General features: G+C 40.5%; 1 protein-coding gene across 1 annotated transcript in view; it reads left to right on the plus strand.

Moving 5' to 3' along the window:
- Positions 1 to 26,855, plus strand: part of RERE (arginine-glutamic acid dipeptide (RE) repeats) — a 304,726-nt gene that overhangs the window by 129,094 nt on the left and 148,777 nt on the right. The window contains exons 5-7 of the mRNA XM_010850194.1: positions 2,877 to 2,982; positions 4,404 to 4,500; positions 17,746 to 17,850. Of these exons, the coding sequence (XP_010848496.1) occupies positions 2,877 to 2,982; positions 4,404 to 4,500; positions 17,746 to 17,850 (308 nt within the window). The remainder of the gene's footprint in view (positions 1 to 2,876; positions 2,983 to 4,403; positions 4,501 to 17,745; positions 17,851 to 26,855) is intronic.

Consider the following 26,855-nt stretch of genomic DNA (forward strand, 5'->3'; position numbering starts at 1 on the left):
TGTTGGATTCGGTTGGCTAATATTTTGTTGAGAATTTTTGTGTCTATATTCATCAGAGATATTGGCCTGTAACTTTCTTTTTTGTGGTATCTTTGTCTGGTTTTGATATTCATACGTCTTAGATGTGTTGCAGAAATACATAAAAGTATAAATTTTAGAATAGTGTTGCTAGAATCGCTGGTTGATCTGAATTCCTTTGTGCTGTATCAGGTAATTCATTCCTGTGAGTGTTGAAGCATCTGTTAGTAGCTGAGTGGGTAGACATCACTGTCATCTCCTGGAAGAGTCCATACTCTGGAGAAGACATCACTCTGACAGTTCTCAGCAAAGTTCTTGACGTTTTCTGTGAAGCGCTAGTTGGAGTCACTTACTGTCAGAGGAAACAGTACTCTTTGGGTACCTGTTCAGCTACAGTGTTTTTATGTGTCCTTTTAGGTAGTTTTCCATAATCCTGTTTTACAGAAGGGTAGATGAAAAGAATCTTAGTAATGTGCTCAGAGTCATGTGAAAGGGAAATGATGGAGTGGGGATTTGAACCATGACAGACATCCCTTCACCTCCCTGTGGTCCATGTTCCCAGCACAGCAGTGCTTGAACCAGGGTTTAGTCTTACCATTATGCTTTAGCTTTCCTTGAAAAGGAAACCATCAGACCATTGGTTTTCAACTGGGAGTATTTTTTATGGGAAGGGGACGTTTGGCAGTGTTTGAAGACGTTGTGGTTGTCACAGTGAGGAGGGAGGGGCGCTGGCAGTGGCTGGGGGCCGAAGGATGCTGCCTCACATCTAACAGGGTGCCAGGCAGGCTGTGCAGCAGGCTCATCTGGGGCCAGTGTCCGTGGTTCTAGCTCACGAGACCCTGTAGTGAACAGTGTGTTTACTTAAGTGGGTTTATCCCTGAAAACTGCTGCCCAGGCTCAACCCTTCCTCCCCTGGCGTGTCTTCTTCTGTTCCTGGTGCCTGGTCTCGTCTTGGTCTTGCTCTTCATCACCCTGCCTTGGGAAGAAACTGCAGCCGTCCCACTGCTCTCCCACAGCCCAGTGTTTTGGATTTCACTGCCTGTGGCTTTGGTCAGCAGTGCAGATAGAAGACCCCATTTGTTAGAAGCTACCGAAGGCCAAACTCCTGTGAGATTCAGGTTCCTCAGTGTCACACAGAATGCCTTCCTGTGCTGCAGGCAGGTAGACCACGTGCGTGTATCTTATGTGTGTCTTGTGCTTTCTCTATCTTTGTGTCTTTCTTAGATCTCCTCCTTTGCCTAGAAAAAAATTCATTGAAATGTTTCCCATTTTCCCCCAGGTCAGATGTTGCTTCCCCCATAATCCCTTGCTGGAAGTAATTGCTTCTGTCTGTAAACTCCTGTCTATATATAAACTCCTATACTATATGTAACATGTATTCTTTTCATGCAGCCTACTGATTTGTCCACCTTTTCCTACCTTCAGTATAAATAGTATAGAATATAAAAGTACAAAATGGATAAAAACTAAAAAGTACCCATTATGTAGGATTATTCTTTGTATGCAATCTGTTCTACTCAAACTAGTAATGATGCCCTGTATTTGACACAGTTAATTGTGAAAGTAAGAATCTTAGTGTGTATGGTATTTACTTTGGAACAGTGGTTCTTCACATTTGAGTTTAGTCAAGACTTCTGGCAGTTGTTTTCTTTTTTCCTTTCTGGTTCTTCAAATGACTTAGGTATTTTAGCAAAAATAGTTTAGAGCCATCCTGGCTTTTAGTGAAGACTTCATATCTTCTCATTTATTAAACCTGAAGGATCTGACTTCATGAGAGAAAGCTCCTCTGACCTGCTTTAGGCTTTGGCCGTCTCTTTTATAAACATGAAACATTTCTCAATTTTTAGCTCTCATTCATTTCTGACCGTGGACTTGGGATGAGAAGGTAGAGGCTGCTGAGAGGACTGGCGTTGCGCTCACCTTGGGGATGTCTGTTACTGCCCTCAGCTCGGTTGGAGAAGTGTTTTCTGAGGCCCTGGAAGCAGAAGTTTACTGCCATGCTGAGATGCTTCTCGGCCAGGTGCACGGAGGTGGTCCCCTCAAGCACTCCACAGCCTTCAAATGGAAAGAGACAGTATTTGGTCCTTTACTTTTTGGATGAACTAGAAACAAGCTAACTTTCAGGGATAACTTGGTTAAGTATGCCACACACATCTACAGGACCCTGATAATCATCGGACTCTTCCTTATTCATAAATATTTATGTCTAAGGTGTTCTGTTCTCAGGACATTCCAAGATAAATGAGACAGGATCCCCCCCTCCATGGACTCATAGTATCTTCCTCACCAGCTATAGTTTGCTGTGTTCATTGCAATAGAGCAATAAATGACAGAAAAAGGGAGGGAGGATATAATTCAGTCTGGGTGATTGGCAGTCCTTGAAGAGATCTGTTAGGTCTTGCTGGGTAAATTCTTTCTGATTTATTGCCCTTAATGGCCTTGACAGTGTGCTGAAAACAGTTTATAAATATTTGCAAAACAATTAAATCTTAAGGTAGAAAAAGTATGTATTCATGTAGTACTACGTACATAGTTAATGTTAAATTAAAAAAAATATAACACTGAATGAATTAGTTAATTAAACTGGGGAGATGCATAGATTCAGGTTTGGTTTCCTTTGTTTCCTGAAATAAGTTACTTTGAGGGATAGAGTCATAAGGGTATTTTGGCTGGGATTTTTCAAAATGTAAAAATTGACCTCATAATTAACTTGTCCATATTTTTGTGGTGCTGGTGGTAATTGTATGTCCCCTCCTCTGCCTGTCCGCCTGTTCCCAGGGGCTTTTGATCATGGGTGTGGTATGCGCCTTTGGGCGCCTGCAGTCCTGTTCCTAATGCTGTTAGATTTTCCTTTTCAGAGTAAGAGGGACCATCTACTCATGAACGTCAAATGGTACTACCGTCAGTCTGAAGTCCCAGATTCTGTGTACCAGCATTTGGTTCAGGATCGACATAATGAAAATGGTAAATATCTCCTTCTGGTTTGACTCTTACACTTTCTTAGCTTTGGCAAAGTTCTTTCTAAGAACATTCATTAAATAGAGATAACCACTGTCCAAAATTTTCACTGAAAAAGCATTTTATAAAGACTTTACTGGAGTGTTCACTTTTTTGTTGAGTTCTTTACTGCTTCTGCCTTAAAAGAGAAGCAAACTGATCATGTGCAGGTAACATCTTCTCCTTGAACTTGGAGTAAAGATACATTTTCAGAAATAAAAGTAGCTTCGTCTTCTTATTCCTTTTTCTCACCTAATGTTGAACTAATGACACTTATAATCCTATAGAATTGCTTTTTGTTTCTTTTAAATAACTGTATTTTTGAACTTCTCTGAATTCAGGGTTGTGAACTTCAGTTTTCGAAGCAGAGCTTTCCTGAGTATTTTGAAATTTAGTTTGAGTATTGACTTTTAGAACAGTAGGAAGGTAGTTCAGAGCATCTTTTATTTTTTTCTTCCACTTGCATTGTAGTTTCTACCCAATAACTTTATTGGCATATGAGTGTACATATGTAATATATACATATGTAGTGTACATATGAATGTACATTACATAAGTGTACATTCCATTTATTCAGATGTGTAATAGCTTCTTTTCATTGACTTCTTGTTTCGAAAGGTGCTAGGCCTCATTCTAGCTGATTGACATTTGTTACCCATTATTTATATGCTTTAGGGGTTGTCACTCCCCACTTCTGGATGAGGAAATCAGGGCTCAGAGAGGCTAAGAGAGTTGACGAGACTTCCTGTCTTCTGAGTGGAGGCCCCAGGGCAGGGGTCCAGCTCTATGGCCCTTATATCTGTAGTTGTCTCACTCCTTCACACTGCTTTGGGAGATGAGTTTTGAGTCAACAAACCAGTGGTCAAAAACAGTTTTCTACCCGCCCCCCCCTTTTTTTTTAATTAAGGTCACATTAGAGGTCAAGCCTGAGTGTAATAATATGCAAACAGCTTTGAAGAATAATAGTCTTCTATGTTTTACCATTTTTTTTTTCTTTTTTGAAACTTAAAAGTTCTGTTAAAGCAGTTAAATGATGATTCTTTTTTAAATATAGTTTAGCAATAGATCAGTAACATTTTTTTTAGTGGTTAGCAAGTTTCTAAAGTATGATAGTTGTTTCTTTTCCCTTCTTTCATTTTGTGCTTAAGCATTTCAGCAAATGGTGGGGACTTAACGGGCAAAAACACATTCGGCAGGACACTTTTTCCTTTTACTCCTGCTGTATGTTATTCCTCTTCTTAGTTTTGCTGACCAGGACTGGTTATTTATTGTGCTTTTTATAGTAGAAGTTGAACCTGAAAGAAAAATTTTGTAGAATTTTCCTATTTTGGGAAACTCAGTTATAATAGTCTCCTAATTAATTTTTTCTTATTTTCTTTTTTGGACAGACTCTGGAAGAGAACTTGTCATTACAGACCCAGTTATCAAGAACCGAGAGCTCTTCATTTCCGATTACGTTGACACTTACCACGCCGCTGCCCTCAGGTAAGCACCCAAGATGCGTGATCCTTCTGTGGAGGAGAAGTCATCAAGCATGCAGGTAGAGAGTCTGAGCTGTCCGGATCTCATCTGATATCGTAATACCAGTCACACTCTACGCGTTGTCTCAGCAAGCTGGCACTCGGCGTGAACTTTGTGGATTGTTGGGGTCTCAGAGGTGGCCTCTGTCTTCACTAATCTGGATGAAGGGAAAATCTATATTTTTTTCTTCCTTCCTTCCTTCCTCCCCCACCCCCTGTAGTTATGTATTTTATTTCTTTGAAAATTTATTGCTGAATTACTTAGGGTGAGGTGTTACACAGATTGGGCTTCCCTGGTGGCTCAAATGGTAAAGAATCTGCCTGCAATGCAGGAGACCCATGTTTAATACCTGGGTTGGGAAGATCCTCTGGAGGAGGAAATGGCTACCCACTCCAGTATTCTTGGCTGGAGAATCCCATGGACAGAGGATCCTGGCGGGCTACAGTCCATGGGGTCACAAAGAGTCGGACATGACTGATTATTATATAGATTGTTGCCTGAAGATTCAATCTCTGCCACTAGAAAAGTTTTAGTTGCTTACTTGTGTCCGACTCTGTGCGATCCCAAGGACTATAGCCTGCCAGACTCCTCTGTCCATGGGATTCTCCAGGCAAGAATACTGGAACGGGTTGCCATTTCCTCCTCCAGGGGATCTTCCCCATCAAGGGATAGAACCCACATTTCTTGTGTCTCCTGCATTTTGGAAGGCAGATTCTTTACCACTGTGCCACCTGGAAAGCCCATTACTTGGGAATGGGGAAAGCATATTGAAGATTTTATTCTGAGGTAACGTTGCTGCTAGTCTTAAAGTCTTCGGTAATAATGCCAAAAAAGTGACCATAAGCTTCATACCTTTTGTTATTTTCTGTCCCTTTCAAGAAAAAGATACCTATTTATTCTGGTATATTTTGTTTATGAGATGGAGACTTGGGGCTTCTTAAGTGGTAAAGGAATAAGACAAGAGATTTTATTATACATTTTCCCCCATTGGAAATAACAAAAATGGTGAAAGAACCACTTTCTTTGTTTAAGAATACAGTTTAAAAACAAATCATAGGGATTTGCTGGCATTTAGCTACAATGAGATAGAGTGATTTCTCTATTATATTGCTCAGATGGTATTCAGCAGAACCATCTGGAGCCTCTTGTGTAAAGCTGCGTAGCTCAAGCCAGTTATTTCAAGGCAAAGTGTAGCAACTTTTAACACAGGGCAGGTTTGGGCAAACTTTTTTGGTCATATAGTCTTGCATGGTCTCTAATTGCAGCTACTCAGCTCGGCCATCGTAGTACAAAAGCCAGAGGCAATGCGTAAATAAGTGAGATGGCTGTGTGCCAGTAAAACTTTACTTGTGAACACTGAGGTCTGAATTTCATTTAATTTCCACATGTCAGGAGATGCAAGTCTTCTCTGACTTAATTTGTAGCCATTTAAAAATGGAAAAACCATTCTTAGATCTCAGGCTGTACAAGAGCAGGTGGTAGACCAGCTTTGGATTGCAGACTGTAGTCTGCCAGCCCCTGCTGTAAGGAAAGGCGTGTATGGGGTTAGATTTGGCTTCTTACAGAACTTGAGATACATTTGGAGAATTCCTGTAGTGTTTTATAAATTTCTTTCAAAATTCCCTCAAGCTTTTCATGTCTTCTTGGGGGTGGTTTTCCAATCTTAAACTTGCATGCTGAACAAAGTGAATTAATGGAAGGTTGGACAGATTGACGGAACCATTGAATTGTCAGCTAAGACAAGTGGATTGATCCTGGCATAATTTCTTACCTGTTTTACATGCTTCCCACCCCCACACCCCCTTCTTATTTCATTGATTCAGGTGAATGATTTTTAATCAATTTAGAGTTTAAGTTAAGTAAACATGTGAGATAAGTTACTCTGGTTATTCAATGGATTTTTATATATTTGCTCACAGCAAATTTATTTGAAAATTTATCAAAGACTGATAGTCAGATCTGTATAGTCATTTTATACTATTTAGCATTTTTAGATGGAGAAGAAAATGGCAACCCACTCCAGTATTCTTGCCTGGAGAATCCCATGGATGGAGGAGCCTGGTGGGCTACAGTCCACGGGGTCCAAAGAGTCGTTCCAGATAATTTTAGGTAGACCCAGATGAATGAACTTTGACTCAGTTTATAATCAGTATCTTCTGTAATTGTGTATGTCATCGTCTCTTCAGTGGCCACCGAAGAGCTGGAGTGCTATTGTGGTGATTCCTTATCTCCTTTTCACTGTGTATGTGACTAGAACCCTTATTGATTAGCTTTTTTTTCTCATGTGGCATTTTCCTTTAAAGAGGTTATGAGGTGGTTTTATAAAACTGTCATTTTAAATTTGATTTTTGTCTGCTTCAAACAGAGCATCTCTTGGGTGACTTGACAGTTGGGTTTTTTTCCCCAAGGACACCAGATGAATGTGAGCATCACCACATGGTTACTGGTGATCTGGTCTAGTAGCTGCTCTGTAACCCTTGTGGGTGTGTTGACATTTGTCTGCATCTGGGGCTCATCTGGGGGTTCTTGCTTTTGCTTAATAATCCTGGTTTGCAGTGGCAGAGTGCTCACCATAGGATCATCTCTGATAAAAGTAGAGTTGAATAGCAGTGCCCCCAGGAATCTCTATTCCTTTTCTCTTCACTAAAGCTAGATTACTTTAATTTTAAAGTATGGGGGTGGGAGTTAGGCTTTCATTTTTTAATTCCAATTCTTCATTCACCGTTTGTCCATTGAAAGAATTTTTTTTCATTCTCCACAGGTAAAAAGTAGTACTGCCAAAAATAAACTTCAATTTTGAAAGAGGACAAATAAAATAGTCCATAGGCACATGAAAGAGGATCAAATGAATGTACTGAAAAAACCATGGAGGACAAAAAAGAAAGAAAAAGAACGATAGTGCTTACTTAGCACCATTCTTCTCAGAGATCAAAGTGCTCAGTTGTGTGGATTCTTTGGGCTCACAGAGCCTCTGAGGGGGCTCTGGCCCTTCCATTCACTCAGGAGGAAACCGATGTATAACTTTCTCTTTCAAGCTGGTGCTGGGGTTGGGCTGTAAAGGCCCAGAGAGCTTTGTCCTTTCACCATCACAAATCAAAAGGAAAACAGAACTCCTAGGCAGCCTCTCTGTGTAAATGGAGCCTGTAGCATTCCCCCCATACCCCCTGCCAACCGGATTTATTCCCAGAAGAGATGGTGGGATCTTCACTGTAGTAGAAATCGGAGTTGAATTTGCCCAGCATTATTGCTGTGCTGCTGACCTTGGCTATCCCCCATTCCTACCTTTGGGGCTAAGTTTGTACAACTGTTTATTTTCTTTTCTTCTTTACGTTGATCAATAACCAGGTAGTAATACTTAGTTAGTAGTCTTTTTGAGTTCTCCTTACTCCCAGGTGTGTATTTTTGGCTGACACTGGTATGATAGGAAAAGAGCCAAATGGAAATTAGGAGACTTCAGCTTGAATCCTGGCTCTGCTCCCTGGTTTCATGACGAAGGTCACATCTGTTAACCTTAGTGCCTTCTTTTTAACAAACTTAAAAAAAAAGTCATATGATTAAGTGACAGAACCGTGAACTGCTTCTGTATCCAGGAAGGTACAGAGCATGAAGAAGCCTCTTGCAGAGTATCTTATACTCAGTAACCAGAGTAGTGCTCATGAATCTGAATTGGCTTCTTAAAGGCATAAAGGGAAGAAAATAAAAAGTGAAATAAAGTACAATTCTGTTCTTGGTGGTACAGTTACTTCATTTCCCTGTGGCCTCTGGCATGACTTGAGTGGATTCTCAGACCACTTCAGGCATGGGGAGAAGTGTTCAGCCCCAGGAGCCATCTCCAGATGTTCTGAGAATCAGCAGATTAGCTAGATTAAGCTAAGTAAAAAAATGTAGCTTGCAGTTTGTTTGCTATTATAGGTGTGTGTTTTTTTTTTTTTTTGCCCTAAGGATAATATTTTATTGACATCAAAGGATCAAGAGTGATTGTTTTGTGATTGGATTATGAACATGTGACCCAGACAACATTTTCAGGTCACTTGTAACAGAAGATTCTCAAGTATTGATAGAGGAGGGCAGACAGGAGGTCACAGCTGTGTCATCAGCTTGAGAGCTATTTTCCAGCCTTCTGATTATCTGTGTCCTATTGGGAAAAAAATATCCAAGGTAGGTCAGGTTGTCATCTAACCTAGGAATTCACTGTCATAAGAATATGTTTTAGAGTGAATTTTCTGGAAGCCCTGGACCAAGAAACCTTAAATTATGTCTTTTGGGCTTCTGATTGCCCCCTTTTCAACCCAAATCAAATTATCTGCTTACTTTGTTATGGGCAGCTGGAATCACATGTGTGTAGTAATTGAAATGAATTAATGACATCATGGTATATAGTTCCTCAGCCCTTCCTTAGAATTTGCAAAGTTCCTTTAGCTCCTGCAAGTTCCCTCAGGGCTCTCACGAAGCCTCAGAGCTCTTAGTGTTGCAACTTAAGACTCATTTTCCAGCTTCAGTCCACAGTTCTTTTTGTATGTGAAATGACTGACCTACAGCATTTTTATTGTTTTTATTGTTCTGTCTGTACATGCTTAGAACTTCATTAGATACCATAACTTGCTAACCATTGCTTTCTTTATTCATCTATCATTTAACACGTTATTGAGCTACTTATAGCGGGAGGGCTCTGTAGGTGCAGGGAATACCTCACTGAATAGTATGCTGTCTCTGTCCTTGAACACGTCATAGTCTTTTAAAAATTCTATTGTTGGGAGCTACTTTTGGACACAAAGAAAAGTTACAAATACTGAATTTCCATGTATCTCTCTCCCAGTCTTCATTTGTGTTAGCATCTTATGTAATTACAGTATAGTTATCAGAACCAAGAAATAGCATTGGAACAATGCCATTGAGTCAAAGACCTTACTTGGTTTTCATGGTCGCCTTACTTCATTTGAGTTGCTAGAAACAAAAGACCATAGACTGGGTGGCTTATAAACAAGAGAAATTTCATTCTCAGAGTTCCAGGTGTGTGTGTTTGTGTCTGAGGCTGCCCGTGTGTGTGAGTTCTGGTGAGCACCTGGCTCTGGTGTGCAGACTGCTGGCTTCTCCCTGTGTCTTCATGTGGCCCAGAGCAGAGGGCATGGTCTGACTAGCACCACAAGGTTCCTCGTACCCTCCCCTTTTCTTTTTTATTTTTGCCATTGCTCACTGCATGTGTGACCTTAGTTCCCCAACCAGGAATCAAACCCACGCCCCCTGAAGTGAAAGCAGAGTCTTAACCAGGGAGGTCCCTCTCCTCCCATTTACCGGTAACTTCTTTCTTCTACAGTGAAACACTCAGCTCTTATTTTTTAAAAATATATTTATATTTGCTTATTTTTATCCAATTCTTTGATATACTTAGTTTCAGAATTTGTTACCCATGCACCTGTGAGAAACAAATTTATTGACTGCATCTTAGTCTTTAGTCTTATGTACAATCCCTGGGGTCACAAAGAGTCAGACATTTCTGAGTGACTAACACACTTTTCCACATAGTGTATATTATGGACAAGAGCCTGTTTTCTCAAATTATTCAGGTCAGTTCTGTTTTTCATAGCTCCCTAGGTGTGCTTGTATTATTTATTTATGGTATAGCTAGGTTCACCTTTGTTAGACTTTCATTCCAACTTTGGTTCCTCTTCTTTGATTTGAGCTGTTTAGTTTTTGGGTGAGGGAGGGTTTGTGAACTATTGCTGTGCCTCCACAGTTCAGAGCTGTAAGAAGATCCAGCCTTAAGCCCCACTGCCATGTTCCCATTCCCCATTTCTTCCCTCCTCTTGCCTACCTACCTGGTATAGATAACTTTTCCCTTTACCTCTTAGTTTATCCTTCTTGTATTTTCTTTTCACAGATAAGCAAGTACATGTCTGTTTTCTTGTACCTTCTTTCTTACGTGAAGGATAGCATACTCTTTTTGCACTTTGCTTTCTTTCTCTTCGTGGTTCTAGAAATTGCTCCATGGCAGTTTAATCAGCTCACTCTTTTTCACAGCTGTGTAGTATTCCACTGTGTGGCTGTGCTGTGGTTTATTCACCTGCTGTCTTGTGTGTGTAGGCATGTAGGTTGTTTCCAAGATGTTTCAATTATAAATGATGCTGCAATGAGTATCCTTGTGCATATGTGATTCCTTATTATTGGATGAGTATCTTCAGGGTGGATTCCTAGGAAAGGGGTTGCTGAATTGAAAAGTTTATGTATGTATGTTTCCCGCCCTGAGAGCGTATACCAATTTGCATTTCCTCCAACAATGTCCAGGCTTTCAGTTTCCCAACAGAATGTGTTATGTTATTTTAAAAACTTTTGCCTGTCTGATTGATAGATGAGAAATAGTATCTTAGTGTTGTTCTACTTTACTTTGCTAACAGTGAGTGAGTTTGAGCATTTTTTCATTTCAAAGGATATTTTTGTCTATATTTCTATGAATTATCTGTTCATGTCTTTTCTGTGGGTTTTTATCTTTGTCTCCCCCTTTCTAAAAGTTCTTAATATGCCTGTTGCAGGTATTTTCTCCTACTTCTGTCAGTTTTCTTTTAATTTTATCATTTTAAAAATTATGCAAAGCTTATTTCTGTTTAGTCAGACTTAGCAGTCTTTTCTTTCATTCCCTCAGGACTTTGAGTCAAGGTTAGAAAGTACTTACTTACACCATTTTTTCTTTTTTTGGGGGGGCGGTGGGGGAGCTGTGTGAGGTCTTTGTTGCTTCTCTAGTTGCAGTTCGGGGCTTGGTCGCCCTGTGGCAGGTGGGATCATAGTTCCCTGTGCAGAGATTGAATCTGCATTCGCTGCCCTGGAAGGCGGATTCTTCACCTGTGGACCACCAGGGAAGCCCCTTACCCCACGTTTTATAGAGGCATTCTCCCTGACTGACCCACCCAGTACCGTTTACTGTCTTTACCTCAGTGGTTTGAGATGCCCCCTTATTTCCAGTATGTATTCTGGACTTGCTGTTCTGTTTCCTATTGTCTGTTTATGCGCTGGTGCTACGCTCTTAATTACAGAGGCTTTATGTGTGTGCTCAGTCATGTCTAACTCTTTGCAGCCTATGGACCACAGCCCGCCAGGCTCCTCTGTCCATGGGATTCTTCCAGCAAGAATTCTGGTGTGGGTTGCCCTGCCCCTCTCTGGGGGATCTTCCTGACTCAGGGACTGAACCCACATTTCCTGTGTTGCCTGCACTGCAGGTGGATCCTTTACCACTGAACCACAGGGGAAGCCCACAGAGGCTTTATAGTATGTTTTAAAAGTTTGGAAAAATGCTATATTGAAGTTTCCTATCCATGAATAGGGGATATTTTCCCATTTGTTTGTCTTTACTTTTGTGTCTTTAAGGAGTATTTAAGAAGATTTCTTAAACACTTAAGACAATTAAATTTTAAAAGTGGTGAGGCAGAGAGGATTTAGTGGCAGCAATGTTGTATATTGTTGTATTTAGAGCAACCACTGAAATTGTTGAACCATGGTTCAACAGAATGTGAACTGTGAACTTCCAGATGTTCAACCTGGATTTAGAAAAGGCAGAGGAACCAGAGATCAAGTTACCAACATCCACTGGATCATAGAAAAAGCAAGAGAGTTCCAGAAAAACATCTGCTTTATTGACTACACCAAAGCCTTTGGCTGTGGATCACAACAAACTGTGGAAAATTCTTCAAAGAGCTCAGAATACCAGACCACCTTACCTGCCTCCTGAGAAATCTGTATGCAGGTCAAGAAGGAACAGTTAGAACTGGACATGGAACAATAGATTTGTTCCAAATCGGGAAAGGAGTACGTCAAGGCTATATGTTGTCACCCTGCTTATTTAACTTATATGTAGAGTACATCATGCAAAATGCCAGGCTGGGGAAGCACAAGCTGGAATCAAGATTGCTGGGAGAAATATCAACAACCTCAGATATGCAGATGATAACCACCCTTATGACAGAAAGTGAAGAAGAACTAAAGAGCCTGTTGATGAAACTGAAAGAACAGAGTGAAAAGCTGGGCTAAGACTCAAAAAATGATCTTCAAAAAACAAAGATCATGGCATCTGGTCCCATCACTTCATGGCAAATAGATGAGGAAACAATGGAAATAGTTTCCATTTCCATGGAAATAGATGGGGAAACTTTATTCTCTTGGGCTTCAAAATCACTGCACATGGTGACTGCAGCTATGAAATTAAAAGACACTAGCTCCTAGGGGGAAAAGCTATGACCAACCTAAACAGCATATTAAAAAGCAGAGACATTACTTTGCTGACAAAGGTCCACCTAGTCAAAGCTATAGTTTTTCCAGTAGTCATGTATGGATGTGAGAGTTGGACCATAAAGAAAGCTGAGCATTGAAGAATTGATGCTTTTGAACTGTGGTGTTGGAGAAGACTCTTGAGAGTCCCTTGGACAGCAAGGAGATCCAACCAGTCCATCCTAAAGGATATCAGTCCTGAATTTTGGAAGGACTGACACTGAAGCTGAAACTCCAATACTTTGGCCACCTGATGCAAAGAACTGGCTCATTGGAAAAGAGCCTGATGCTGGGAAAGATTGAAGGCAGGAGGAGAAGGGGACGACAGAGGATGAGATGGTTGGATGGCATCACTGACTCCATGGACATGAGTTTGAGCAAGTTCTGGGAGTTGGTGATGAACAGAGAATCCTGGCATGCTGCAGTCCACGGGGTCGCAAAGAGTCAGACATGACTGAGCGACTGAACTGACTGTAAAACTGTATAGAGCGATACTGTCAGAACACTGTATCAAGATGGAATCTAGAAAACCTTCATATAACCCATACAGGAAGGCAAAGGAAACGGAAGAACTAGAAACAGAAAAGAAACCTAAAAAAAAAATTCTATGCCTGTGCAACACACATGATAATCCCTCTGTCTCACAATCTTTTTCCCCCTCATTTTTGGTCAAGAGTGGCAGTGAGAACTGTAAACAAATGTGCTGCTCTGAGCTGTCTGTGGGAGCTGGTGGGCCTTTCTCTCCGTGAGTTTCTCTGAGGTTTGCATATCTGGGCTGTATGAAGACTTGCTCAATTCTGGGTGTAGTTTGAGGGAATGAATTTCTGGCTAGGGTTTCCATTTGTTTCTCTGCTTGTATGAGGAGGTTCTCTCTTCTTTTTCATCCCCTTCAGATGGCCCTCTCCCACTAGCCACACAGAGCTGTCTAGGTGGTCTGGTGCTCAGGGCATACCTGTGGGGCATCACAGCAAAGCACTTACCAAGCAAGTCTTTCCCAGGAAGCTCTTGTTGCTGCTGAACAGAAGGACCCTCAAACATGATGCTTCCCTGTCTTTAGAAGCATCACGTTAGATATGGGGAATGCAGGACTGAGGAGGCTGTGAAAGCAACTGTTTCAGCAGGGTGGGTGTGATGGCAATTTTCTCCTAGCAGTCTCTCTGCCTCCATTTCACAAACACTGTCAAATAATGTACTGTTCTGAGCTAGAGCATGAAGAAAGGAGAGCACTGGAGAAAAAATACTGAGTGCTTAAAATGGTACACATGTACACACACTTTAAATGTAAGCTCTTCAATACCAGGCGATATGAAACATATTTCAGAACAGATGCCAGCCAGTTAGAACCAACTGAGTGGCTGAGGGGCTTCCTGCTCAGGTCAGCCCTGTCTTCACCTCTGCCTAGTACTTAGGGCTCCTGAACTAGCAGGGACAGCTGCAGCTCTATGCTGATGACACTTGCTTTATTTTCTCCCGGTACTTTATGTATTTATTTATACACACACACACACACACACAAATTCAGAATTTAAGTTTACATTTTCATAAATTTGGGCAAATTTGTTTGACCCCAAACAAGACACAAGATGTTCCCATCATCCCAGAAATTTCCCTTCAGCAGCTCTTCTCTCTAAACTTCCCTCCCCAAAACAGCCACTGTTGTGATTTCTCCCACCATCAATTCCTCTATGCTCTTCTAGAACTTCATATAAACAGAATCATACAGTATGTAATTTTTTGTGTGTGTGGCTTCTTTTACACAGCTTTTAGTTTTTGAGATTTTTCACAATGTGCTATGTATCAGTAACTCTTTCCTGTGTATTGTTGTCTAGTAATCTCATTGTAAAATAGATAGTACTTTGTTTACCTGTTTCTTTGTTGATGGACATTTGTACCAAGGCTAGTGTGAACAAACTGTTACAGATAACAGCAAAAGCACAGTAAAGGAAGCAGTAATGATAGAAGCAGAAATTTATGAGAAAAAAACATTAGGTCTAATTAATCAAGTACTTTAAAGAATTCTGATATTTTATTAAAGGGTTGTTATAACCAACTGGGATTTATTCCAGGAATGCAGGCCAAACAGTGCAGCTGGAGACTTCCTTTTGTTGTTCAGTTGCCAAGTCTGAACTGATTCTTTGCGACTCCATGAGCCGTGGCTCTCCAGGCTCCTTTGTCCATGGGATTTTTCAGGCAAGCATACTGGGATGGGTTGTCATTTCTTCTTCCAGGGGATCTTTCCACCTCAGGTATTAAACCCTCATCTTCTTGTCAGGTGAATTCTTTACCACTGAGCTACTAGGGAAGCCCTCACTAGAAGCTTAAGAAAGGATGAAGAAGAAGTGAAACTATGTTTATTTGCATATACAGTTAGCATTCGGGAAAACCTCAGAGAATCAATGATTAAACTATATCATATGCTAAAAAATTGAGTAGCAGGATATAAAATTAACATGTGAAAATCCATACTCTTCCTATAATTAAACAGGAAACAGGTGAAGGACATAGTGGTAGATAAAATCCCATTAGTACAGTTTCATAGTCATTTATCAGATGACAGCCTTCTCTTCTCACTGATCTGGGTTTTCCCTAAACCATTTGTGTTGCCACTCCAGTAAAGAATCTGCCTGCAAGTGTGGAAGATCTGGGTTCGATCCCTGGCTTGGGAAGATCACCTGGAGGAGGTCATGGCAATCTACTCCAGTGTTCTTACCTGGAGAATCCCCATGGACAGAGGAGCCTGGTGGGCTACTGTCTATGGGGTCAAAAAGACTCAGACACAATTGAGCAACTGAGCACAGCATAGCCATGTCCTTCCCTGGGAGCATTTTGGCAGTGGTTTTGGCTGTCACAGTGATGGCGCATGTGGGTGCTTTGGGGCAGAGGCCAGTGATGCTGCTCACTACAGGAAAGCTGCTGTCAACAAAGGATTTTAAGTAAAATTTAAAATTCATTTCTCTTGGAACTTTAGGAATTCAATAGTATTTTTATTAAATTTCTAAAATGGAGATTGTCTGAGATCATCTTGTCTTCTGTCCAGTACTGAGGCTTTGGTCACAGGTTCCTTAAGCTCTATGGGAAAGGAGGGCATTGCTTTTTGATTTGGCAGGAAGTGAATGAACATCTGCCATGTTGACATCCCTCAGTTTCTTTCACTAACACCTTGGCCGGTAGCAAGTGTATGCATGTTGTTAACGTGCCAGTTCGTGGACCCTTGTGGGAATGGAATGCCTATTCAAGCAGTGGGAGATCACATCCCTGGAAGTGTCTCACGTGTGTTGTTGATGAACCTTTGATCCACCAATTCTCTCTACTCTGATCTTAGCCGTTGGCTTCCACTTGAGTGGAAGTACTCTTTTCCACTCCAGTACTCTTGCCTGGAAAATCCCATGGACGGAGGAACCTGGTAGGCTGCAGTCCATGGCATGGGGTCACGAAGAGTCAGACACGACGGAGTGACTTCACTTTCACTTTTCACTTTCATGCATTGGAGAAGGAAATGGCAACCCACTCCAGTGTTCTTGCCTGGAGAATCCCAGGGACGGGGGAGCCTGGTGGGCTGCCGTCTGTGGGCCCGCACAGAGTCAGACACGACTGAAGCGACTTAGCAGTAGCAGTAGCAATGATGTTAAAGTTGCCTAAATGGCTGAGGGAGTTGAAATTCTTAAAACCTCCCTGTCTTCTCGGGAATCTCAGAAGTTCTCCCAACACTCCAGTGTGTGCATAGGTGTGTGTCATGGGGAGGTGGGCGGTACCTCATGATGTGATGTAAATGACATTTACATTTGGAGCCTGGAAACTCTGCTTCAGGAGTTAAGTAATGTAGAACGCTCAACTATATTGTGGTCTAACTTATGTTAGTAGATGAACCTGCCTTACTGTGTTTCGATGGAAAAGTATTTTCCAGTGTAGTCATTTACACTACAGTTACGTGAAAATTTTTAGCTACTGAAAATTTGGGAACTGTGTATTTATATATTCAAACACATGTATATATTTAAAAAGTTAAAATTTCTCCAGGTTTTAATTTCCAAGACAGTGAATTTCTTCCATACTCAGTTACACTTTCTCCTTATCTTAAGGCAGCAGGAGGAATAGGCCCATTTTGCTTTGATGATTACAAAGACTTTAGGTGGATTTTTGGGTAAAGTAGTGTGACTGTGGTTTAAATTTTCCCCCCAAATATTTCATATCCTTTAATCCCAATCCTGCCCTTAGTTTATCTTTGTTGTTTAATTTTATTATAAGACTGAGATAAAAGCAGTTATGTTGTAAAGTTGTAGGTAAAAGCAGTCATGAAACAAAAAATATATGTATTATTGGACATTTTCTTATTTTGGGGGGAAACTCCCATTTTTCTGAATAGATAATTAACGAGTTTGTCACCATATTCTGCATTTTCTTGGAGTACTATGGATTGAGTTACATCTCCCTCACTCTTACCTTTCCAGCAGTAATATTTTTTTTTATAAGGGAAAGAGTACTTTTTATTACATACCTCTTACCAGTTCAGTTCAGTTCAGTCGCTCAGTTGTGTCCAACTCTTTTCGACCCCATGAACTGCAGCACACCAGACCTCCCTGTCCATCACCAACTCCCAGAGTCCACCCAAACCCATGTCGATTGAGTCGGTGATGCCATCCAATCATCTCATCCTCTGTCGTCCCCTTCTCCTTCTGCCCTCAATCTTTCCCAGAATCAGGATCTTTTCAAATGAGTCAGCTCTTTACATCAGGTGGCCAAATTATTGGAGTTTCAGCTTCATCATCAGTCCTTCCAGTGAACACCCAGAACTGATCTCCTTTAGGATGGACTGGTTGGATCTCCTTGCAGTCCAAGGGACTCTCAAGAGTCTTCTCCAGCACCACAGTTCAAAAACATCAGTTCTTCTGCCAGCAGTATTTTGATTTACAAAGCAGTTGACAGTATTGCTAACATTTTTTGTTTGTTTATTTTCAGAGGGAAGTGTAACATCTCCCATTTTTCTGACATATTTGCTGCTAGAGAGTTTAAGGCCCGAGTGGATTCATTCTTCTACATACTAGGCTACAACCCTGAGACAAGGTAAGTGCATCACATGGGCCCCTAGGTTGAGAACTTCAGCTTCTCGTGCACGTGCGCGCGCGTGCGCGCGCGTGTGTGTGTGTGTTTGTCTGCACTTCTGGGCATATACTCCTAAGATGAGAAAGAAAGAGAGAGAGACACAAAGTCCTGTAGTAAATCTCTTTGAAAAGAGCTGTAATTAATGTCTGTGGTATCTAAAGCAGCTTGCCCCCTGCTGCCTCACTCATTAAGAAAAGGAAAAGTGAGAAATTTGGGTTTGCAGAGGGCAAGATAAAGACGTATGTTTCGTTGGTCTGTATTTTGAACTTATTATGAACTGTACTCTCATGAACATTCATTCAAACTTTCCATTATACCATACTGAAAATACTAGGACATTGTGGTTGTGTTGATTAGTAATTTGTTCCTTTAATAAATCCCCAGGAACACTCACTGGAATATCTCTAGTAAGAGTGCTAGTATAAGATGGATACATCCATTTCTCAGCCATCTTGGTAAATAGAATTATTACTTTTTGAATGAAAAGCAACAGAGTCAAAATACTATAATTTAACAGAAGAAATTGTTTGTCTCTAATAGGCTGTAATTTTAACTCATCCCATGAGAGAATGTCTGTAAGACTGTATGTATTCATATTTATCTTGTATCACTCATGTGACTGTGTGTTTTATTAAGGATTTTAAAAAATGAGAGGTCATTAGATGACCAGGTAGTCTATGCTTGCTCAGGACAATCAAGACATAATCTGCAAGTACAGTGATTGAGTAAGAAATGAAAGATGCTTGGCTCAAGGAAGTTAGTGGGAGAACTACGTTAAGTATAATTGTATGATGTGTGTTGTTTTAGTGAAAACTTGTTTCTGGGAGATGCTGAGAAATGATAGATAACATTTAGAATGTTGCTGTTTAGGTCATCAAACTAGGGTCAGTAAAAGGGAACGTATTCTTTTTTGTGGTTCTAAGAGGCTGAATTAAGCTCGGTTGGAACATATATATTAGTCTTTCTCTCCATATGTATACTAGACAACAGCTATGGGGTAATAGTCACCTTTTTTGCTTACCTTTAAAAAAAAAAGCAATGAATTTGAGTTTCGTTTTCATTTTCAAAAGTATGCTCTATTCCAATGATAGAGAAGGTGATCAGCAGTAATGTTTAAATAGCACCTTCTGTTTCAGAATGTTTATTTTACATATGTGTTAATTAGCTGCCTGGTCATATCTTTTTGTTGCCCCAGTGAAGTGTGGGACACTTGAACTTGGTCTTCTGTCTGGATGCACAGTTGTCTGTTACTACAATGATGTTGTGTTTATTTAACTTTGTGATAGTAGCTGTCATATTGCACAAGTTAGATTGTTTGAGGGAATTTTGTGTTTTAAGTGTTTAGCTCTTGGGTTCAGAACAGCCAGTCAGATTCTTTTTTCACTAGTTTTGGTTTTGCATCTATTTTTGCGGAATGCTTATTTACAGTGATTTGTAACTTAGCTGTGTTAGGCTGAAGACTCAAACACAAACTCTTGTCTCATTTTTTTATATGTTGCTGGCAGTGATGATACTTCATTGATACTTGCCATCAATTTTGCTTTAAAACCTGAGTTAGGCGTGTGATAGAGGAATCTATTATTACTTATCTCAGCTGAAAAGGCAACACTGAACCATGCCTGTAGCAGCACTTTTACAGGCTCTGCATCCTGAATCACTCTAGTGTTTTGGCCTTAGTCCCATTCATTCATTTCTGTTCTTGTTCCCTGTGTCCAGCTTGTGTTGGTGTAGTGTAAGAGCTTGGGGGTTGTTGGATGAATTGAGCAGTTCATCAAATAAGATTTTAATGTGTCCTTTTAAGTGGTAAGTTGGTGGCAGGTCTCAAAACGTGAGTGTGAATGTTTCCAGTGATGAGCCAGTGTGACACAAGCTCACTGGTTTCACCATGAACACTACTTTCTCCCTCTGAAGTTCTAGGTTTGATGTACACATCCCATAGTTTCTCAAATCATCAGAAGTGTGTGTGTGATTTAGCAGAGTTTAGAAAACTGTGTGTCTTCTCCTCCTGGTTTATGCACAACGCAGTCCTTGAATGCTCGGGGTGCATGCTCTTTGTTTCTGCCTTTGTTTCAGGTTTGTGAGGGAGGGGGCAGTGGGGTGAGCTGGTTTCTCATATGGTTATCTACCATGTGGATGAGCGGGACCAGCATGGGATGGTGTCTGCCAGGTGTTGTGTGCTGACTTGGTGCCCCGAGTCATCTGGAGAGGATTATCAGACTGTTGTAATAATAATCCTGTGAGATGGTGCACTGACTGATCAGTAAGACCACTGGAGGTTAAAGAATGATTCTGTGACTCCTAACTTCGATGACTGTTTCCCTCCCTTTAATTAGTGTGGGAACTCTAAGTGAGCAGCTAAAACTGAAGTTTAAGATGAAGATATTTCCATAGCAAATTTTCTGATGGTAGTTAACAGTTGACTTAGGTAATTTTCCGTAATTTATTTAGCATCTTAGCCAGCACTGAATGTTAGGTTTTTTTTCCTTCTTCTAACATTTATCACAGATCCTTTTATAGGCTACTTTTCCTCCCTAACTTCGTTATTACATTCTTGAAAGCTCTGAAAATCAAAAAAAATTTCTAAGTTGGGTGCTAAAACTCTCATTTGACCATGAGGTCAAAGTTGGCCTGAACTGATATGAGACTTTTTATACTCCTAATATAGTTCAGTTTGCTTTTTGCACAACTTTGACTACAAATTACCAATATGATAGGATAGGGGTCATTGCTCAGACACTGCTGGGGTATTACGTGATGTATAAACTATGGAACTTCCTAAATCCAAGAAGTTCTTACATCTGAAAATCCTCTAGTCCTAAGGATCTTGGCTCAGGGATTGTCATATTGTGTTCTTGCTAACCATGACATTTAAGGAATTAAACTTGAGCAAAAAATACGGGAGTAGATGTTTCTAGCTTTAGTGAAGAGTTATTAGTCATTGAGTTGTGTCCAGTTTTTTTGCAACTCCATGGACTGTAGCCCACCAGGCTCCTGTTCATGGACTTCTCCAGGCAAGAATATTGGAGTGGGTAGCCATTCCCTTCTCCAGGGGATCTTTCTGACCCAGGAATTGAACCCCGGTCTCCTGCATTGCAGGCGGATTCTTTACCATCTGAGCCACCAGAGAAGTCCTTTTAGCTTTAAGTATGGATAGCATCACCGACTCAATGGACATGGGTTTGGGTGGACTCCGGGAGTTGCTGATGGACAGGGAGGTCTGGTGTACTGCGGTTCATGGGGTCGCAAAGAGTCAGACGTGACTGAGCGACTGAACTGAACTGAACAATACAGACTACAAGGGGCTGGCAAATGAGAGAGAACTTGGAACCTTCAGTAACTGGAGTTTCCTTTTGGAGTTTGTTTTAATGTTTCTGCACTCAGGGAGTGTTCACTTTTGCTCCACAGATAAGCTTCACTCCAAATTTACTTCTGCAGTCAGCATGCCCTGCAACATAATGTCATTATGTTCTCATTTTCTTTGAAGTGTCTTATCTAAAATCTGGTTAGAAACTTTAAATAAAGTCAATAAATTTCAGCTTAGAGGTCCTAGTACATAACACCAAGTTGCACTTTTCACTTTCATGCATTGGAGAAGGAAATGGCAACCCACTCCAGTGTTCTTGCTTGAAGAATCCCAGGGACTGGGGAGCCTGGTGGGCTGCGGTCTATGGGGTCACACAGTCAGACATGACTGAAGTGACTTAGCAGCAGCAGCAGCCCGTATATATGTATTTGGCCAAAACACCAATATCCTTGGTTGAACTAAAGTAGGATTGATCCTTGCTTAGAAAAAGAGCCAGGCCATAGAGACCTAGTTCCATCCATCCATTTCTTGTCCCTGTTGTTTGTCTAGTACCTCATGAACATTTAATCTGACTGCTTGATCATTTTGTTAAGACCAGCCACCTGGAAAGATCTCCCCTTTTGGACCCAGGCAGCCTGGGTTCTGATCTGTGCTGCCACTTCATCTCTGTGTCCATAGGTAAAGCTTGTACTTCCTGGACCGTTTTCAGCTTTAGTAGAATGGGGAAAACAAAAACAGGGTAGCTTTTGTAAACTGTCAAGATTTTTAGTTGCTTCTCAGGAATTGCAAAAATAATTATAAATTTTCTTTTGAAGAAAAGATTGAGAAATATCTTTTTAAAAACCCTGTAAAATGTTAAATCCAAAAGCAAAACATGAGCTACTTCCTAAGAAGTCTTCCTTCTACCAGGTAGATTGTTAACTGTGAGATTGATTTTGCTGACATGTAGACGTCCAAGCACTGGGGATTCTTGCCTCTCCTTGGAATATGATAAAATCTTTGAGAACATACAGTTGCTAAAAATGTATGGTAAATTCCTTCATTGACCATGATGAAACTGACTGAACAGTTACAGTAAGTATGTGAGTGATATTGATGTGAAATAATACATTTCTACAGTCAGAATATTTTATTGAAAAATTTGCGAGGCAAAATTGGAAAAAAAATACTGAGAGAGCGATTGGGGCTTTTTATAGCAAATGAGAGTGTTCTCCGTGTAGCTTGGGGTGGGGATTATTGAATATTTGTTCTTTCCCTCATCTTCCCATCACCCCACCTCTGTAGGTTCAACCTGTTGGCTAGTGCCGTGTGTGTGTGCACGTGTGTGAGAATTTTGACCTTTTCTGAGTCTATACCTTTCATTTCTTGGAAAAGTTTTTCTTACCTTTCTGCCTCAGACCAGTGAGTTAGGAGGGTAAGGAGGAAATAGTGAGTAGGGTCCTAGGAAGAACAGGTTTGCAGAGTGGCCATGTGAAAGAGGTGCCTTTATTCTTAAATTATTAAGCATGGATTTTCCCAGGATCCAGTCCCTTTGTTTCCCCTTGCTAAATAAGAATACCTTGGGTCTCTAAGGTGTGTTTAGGAATAGTAAGGAAAAGGGGATAGTAAGGCGATGGCACCCCACTCCAGTACTCTTGGCTGGAAAATCCCATGGATGGAGGAGCCTGGTAGGCTGCAGTCCATGGGGTCTCGAAGAGTTAGACACGACTGAGCGACTTCACTTTCACTTTTCACTTTCATGCATTGGAAAAGGAAATGGCAACCCACTCCAGTGTTCTTGCCTGGAGAATCCCAGGGACGGGGGAGCCTGATGGGCTGCCCTCTATGGGGTTGCACAGAGTTGGACACAACTGAAGCGACTTAGCAGCAGCAGCAGCAGCAAGGTTATTTAAAAAGTAGCATTCTGTGTATCAGCTGGCCCCTGGGCAATCCCACTCTGTAATACAGTTTTATACAAGCATCAGTGGGCTCTTCTAAGACTTTGGCTGTAGCATGAAACATCTGATTATATTCTTGGTTCTTTGCGCCTTGAACATGAGTCATCTCTTGGTAATCAGGTAGAAAGCAAGTAGATCACCTGAATTCACCTGTGCCCTCTCTGTTTATCTTTTTCCAGGAAGCAGGGTTCTTTTTTTTTTTTTTTAAGCAATATTGAAGCTTAACTATTATCATCCTTATATTTAGTAGTAATCATAAACAGAGGCACTTGCAAGAATTTGTATTTAATCTTCCCCACAATGGTGACAATCATGTTATTAATCATAGCGATATTGTTTACCTGACACTGTACTGAGTGTTTTACTTGCTTGATTCATTTCATTTTACTTTGTTTGGAAACAGTCTTGACCATACAGAACTGTTGCAAGTGCAGTAGAAAACCTCTGTTTAACTGAACCATTTGAAAATAATTGTCACCAGGAGGCTATATCACACTCTAAGAGTCTGTGTATTTCCTGTGAACAAGGGCATTTTCTTACATAACCCCAATATTGCCTTCAGAATCAGGAAATTGTCAAGGAAACATTATTGCCCTGGAGTTCTCAGACCCTTCTGAAGTTTCTAAACAAAAGGCTATAGCAGAAGGAATCCAGTGCAGCATTACGTGGTTAGTTGTCATAGGTCTGTTCAGTCTCTTTCAATCAGACAAGTTTCTCCTTCCTTCACCATGATGTTGGTACTTTGGGAGATTATCAGCTAATTGTTTTGTAGACTGTTGCTCACTTTGCATTGATGATGTTTCCTTCTCATTAGATTTACATCATATATCTTTGACAGGGACACTGCAAATGTGTGTTCTTTTTTCTACATCCTGTTGTGTTATACAATTCTAGTTTGTCCCATTACTGGTAATGTTCATTCTCATTTGTTGAATAAGGTGGTATTTGCCAGGTTTTGCAATTGTACAGTTTCTCTTTTTCCTTTTACAATTGATGACCATTTTGTAAGGTAGTTGCTTTGAGACCCTGTAGATACCTTCTTCCTCGTAATAGTTTGAATTATTCATTTATTTATATCAGGGTGGACTAATGGTTGCCAATTTATCTGTTGTAATTGTTGTTCAGTTGATATGTCTTTTGTGACTCTTTGCAACCCCATGGACTGCAGCAGCCAGGCTCCTCTGTCCTTCAATATCTCCCAGAGTTTTCTCAAATTCATGTCCATTGAGTTGGTGGTGATATCTAACCATCTCATCCTCTGCCACTGCCTTCTCCTCTTGTCCTCAGTCTTATCACAGCATCAAGGTCTCCTCCAGTGAGTCAGCTCACATCAGGTGAGTGAAGTATTGGAGCTTCAGCTTCTGCATCAGTCCTTCCAGTGAATATTCAGAGTTGATTTCCTTTAGAATTGACTGGTTTTCTCTCCTTGCTGTCTAAAGTTATAATTTGTTACTGTCATTCACTTTGAGGTCCCATTTTGGTGAATAGTACTTAGGAACCCGGATCAGGTGCTCCGTGTGTTCACTGCTTTGTGTCATGTTCTCAGGCCTCCAGAGTGAACAGGCTGAGGGTCAGGGAGGTAACGCATGCTGTGTTTACACCTACATTTCTGTGTGTGTCTGTGTGTCTGTCCGTCCATGAGTTCATACCAAACTTTCCAATTCTAGTCTAATACCACAAGGTTCTTGCTAATTTTTTTTTTTTTTGCTTTTCCTTATTTGTAATTATCTCATCTTTAACAGTAGAAAATTTCATCTCAGTGTCCTATCTTTACTTCCAGTTTCCTGTCCCAGACTCTGCTCTCTCTCACACATGGATGGATTTTGACTTCTTGAGCTGTAATTTTAGTAGGTTTATCATTTGCTATTTCTTAGTGTGACCTCTAGGAATCAAATTTGTAATATCATCTGTTCAAGGTGTGTGGGATAACGACTCCTACTGCCATGCAGTGAATGCTTACTCTTAGATTAATTATTTTGTTCCTGTAAAGGCTCAGTTAGGTTGGCATTATCTTTATTTTATAAATGAGGAAAAATTGATATTATATTAAATAGATGCCTAAGGCATACAGTTAGTAAACAGGAAACCCCAATGCTGTTTGACTCAAAACTTTGTGCTGTTAATTTCTATGGTTTCATCATAGATTGATTCATATACAACATATTTTCTTCTGGCTGTTTTGGGAAATAACTTTGTTTTTCTAATAAAGAAAAACATGTACCTACTAAAGAATAACTTGACAAATTTAAAAATTAAAGAAGCAAAAGTGTTATAATGGTAATTCTATAAATCATATTTGTGTTTTTCCTTAAATATATATCTTTGTGCTTGTATAGGTATTTGTGTGTATATTAAGATTATAATTAATATGTTGTTTATACATAATATACAAGTAATCACACATTCCTCTATTTGTCCATCTTCTTCTGCTAAGAACATAATTCCATGTTATGAAACATTTTACAAACATTTGTGACGAGCACCTTGTATATACCATCCTAGGGATGTGCTGTAATTTTTCTATTCAGTTCATATTATTGGACATTTATGGTTTTTTCATTGTTTAAATAGCATGATCAAATAACATTGTGACCGTCCTTTTTCAACATAAATATTTGTACTTCAGCTGAAAAGTGAGTGTGAGTGGATTTTCCTTATTTCAGTGAATTTGGATCTGAGACATTTCAAAATTCACTTCTGTTTTAGTGAAGTCATCTTTTCTACTCATAATGGCTCATGGTCTTTGTACAGCTTTTGGGGACAAAAAGCTGGAGCTGCATATAAATATTCTCTGGTTTGCTTTTCCTGTGTCATCACATTTGAGCTCTCGAAACATTCACCAGAGGTGGCAGGAATTGGAGACAGTTGAGAGACAGCATATGTATTTGGAAACACAGCCTACTGAAGAACTTTAATAGGACCAAAACCCAGATTTGATCATTCCAAAAACCCTTTTGCAGTGAACATCTACAAATACTGCATAAAATACCACAGAACTTTTAAATGCAGAGCTGAGCTCACAAGAATGAAGAGAAACTAAAAAGTTTAGGAGTCGGAGTGAGAGGAATTGAGTCATTTGCTCATCTTCATGCAGATCTTTGGTTTTGACACTCAGCAGGTATAGGAGATGAGGTTTTGATTTCAGGGGTTTAGGAAGTTGGAGCTGAGAGCCTGTGTGAAGTTAGGGTCATCAAAGGTCTATTCTTTTGGTGGAAGGATAAACTAGTTAACATATCTGGGAGTAGAGGAAAATGACAGAGAAACATGTCTAGGTTTGGGACTCCAGACCAAAAAAGGAACAGGGGGAAGAGATCGAGAAGTCGTCTTATAATTCGTAACTTTGGGCCTTGCTCCCAAGACTGCTAAGTCACTTCAGTCGTGTCCGACTCTGTGCGACCCCATAGACAGCAGCCCACCAGGCTCCCCCATCCCTGGAATTCTCCAGGCAAGAACACTGGAGTGGGTTGCCATTTCCTTCTCCAATGCATGAAAGTGAAAAGTGAGAGTGAAGTCACTCAGTTGTGTCCGACTCTTAGCGACCCCCTGGACTGCAGCCTACTAGGCTCCTCCATCCCTGGGATTTTCCAGGCAGGAGTATTGGAGTGGGGTGCCATTGCCTTCTCCATGCTCCCAAGACAGTTGAGGCTTAAATTTGCACTCTTGAAAAATACAAGAACCCCATCATGAGAAGATAATATAGAAAGCCACCCTGGACACCTGACAGA

The sequence above is a fragment of the Bison bison genome, unplaced genomic scaffold (genome assembly GCF_000754665.1).
Source record: "Bison bison bison isolate TAMUID 2011002044 unplaced genomic scaffold, Bison_UMD1.0 scf7180017864289, whole genome shotgun sequence".
Taxonomy (NCBI): domain Eukaryota; kingdom Metazoa; phylum Chordata; class Mammalia; order Artiodactyla; family Bovidae; genus Bison; species Bison bison.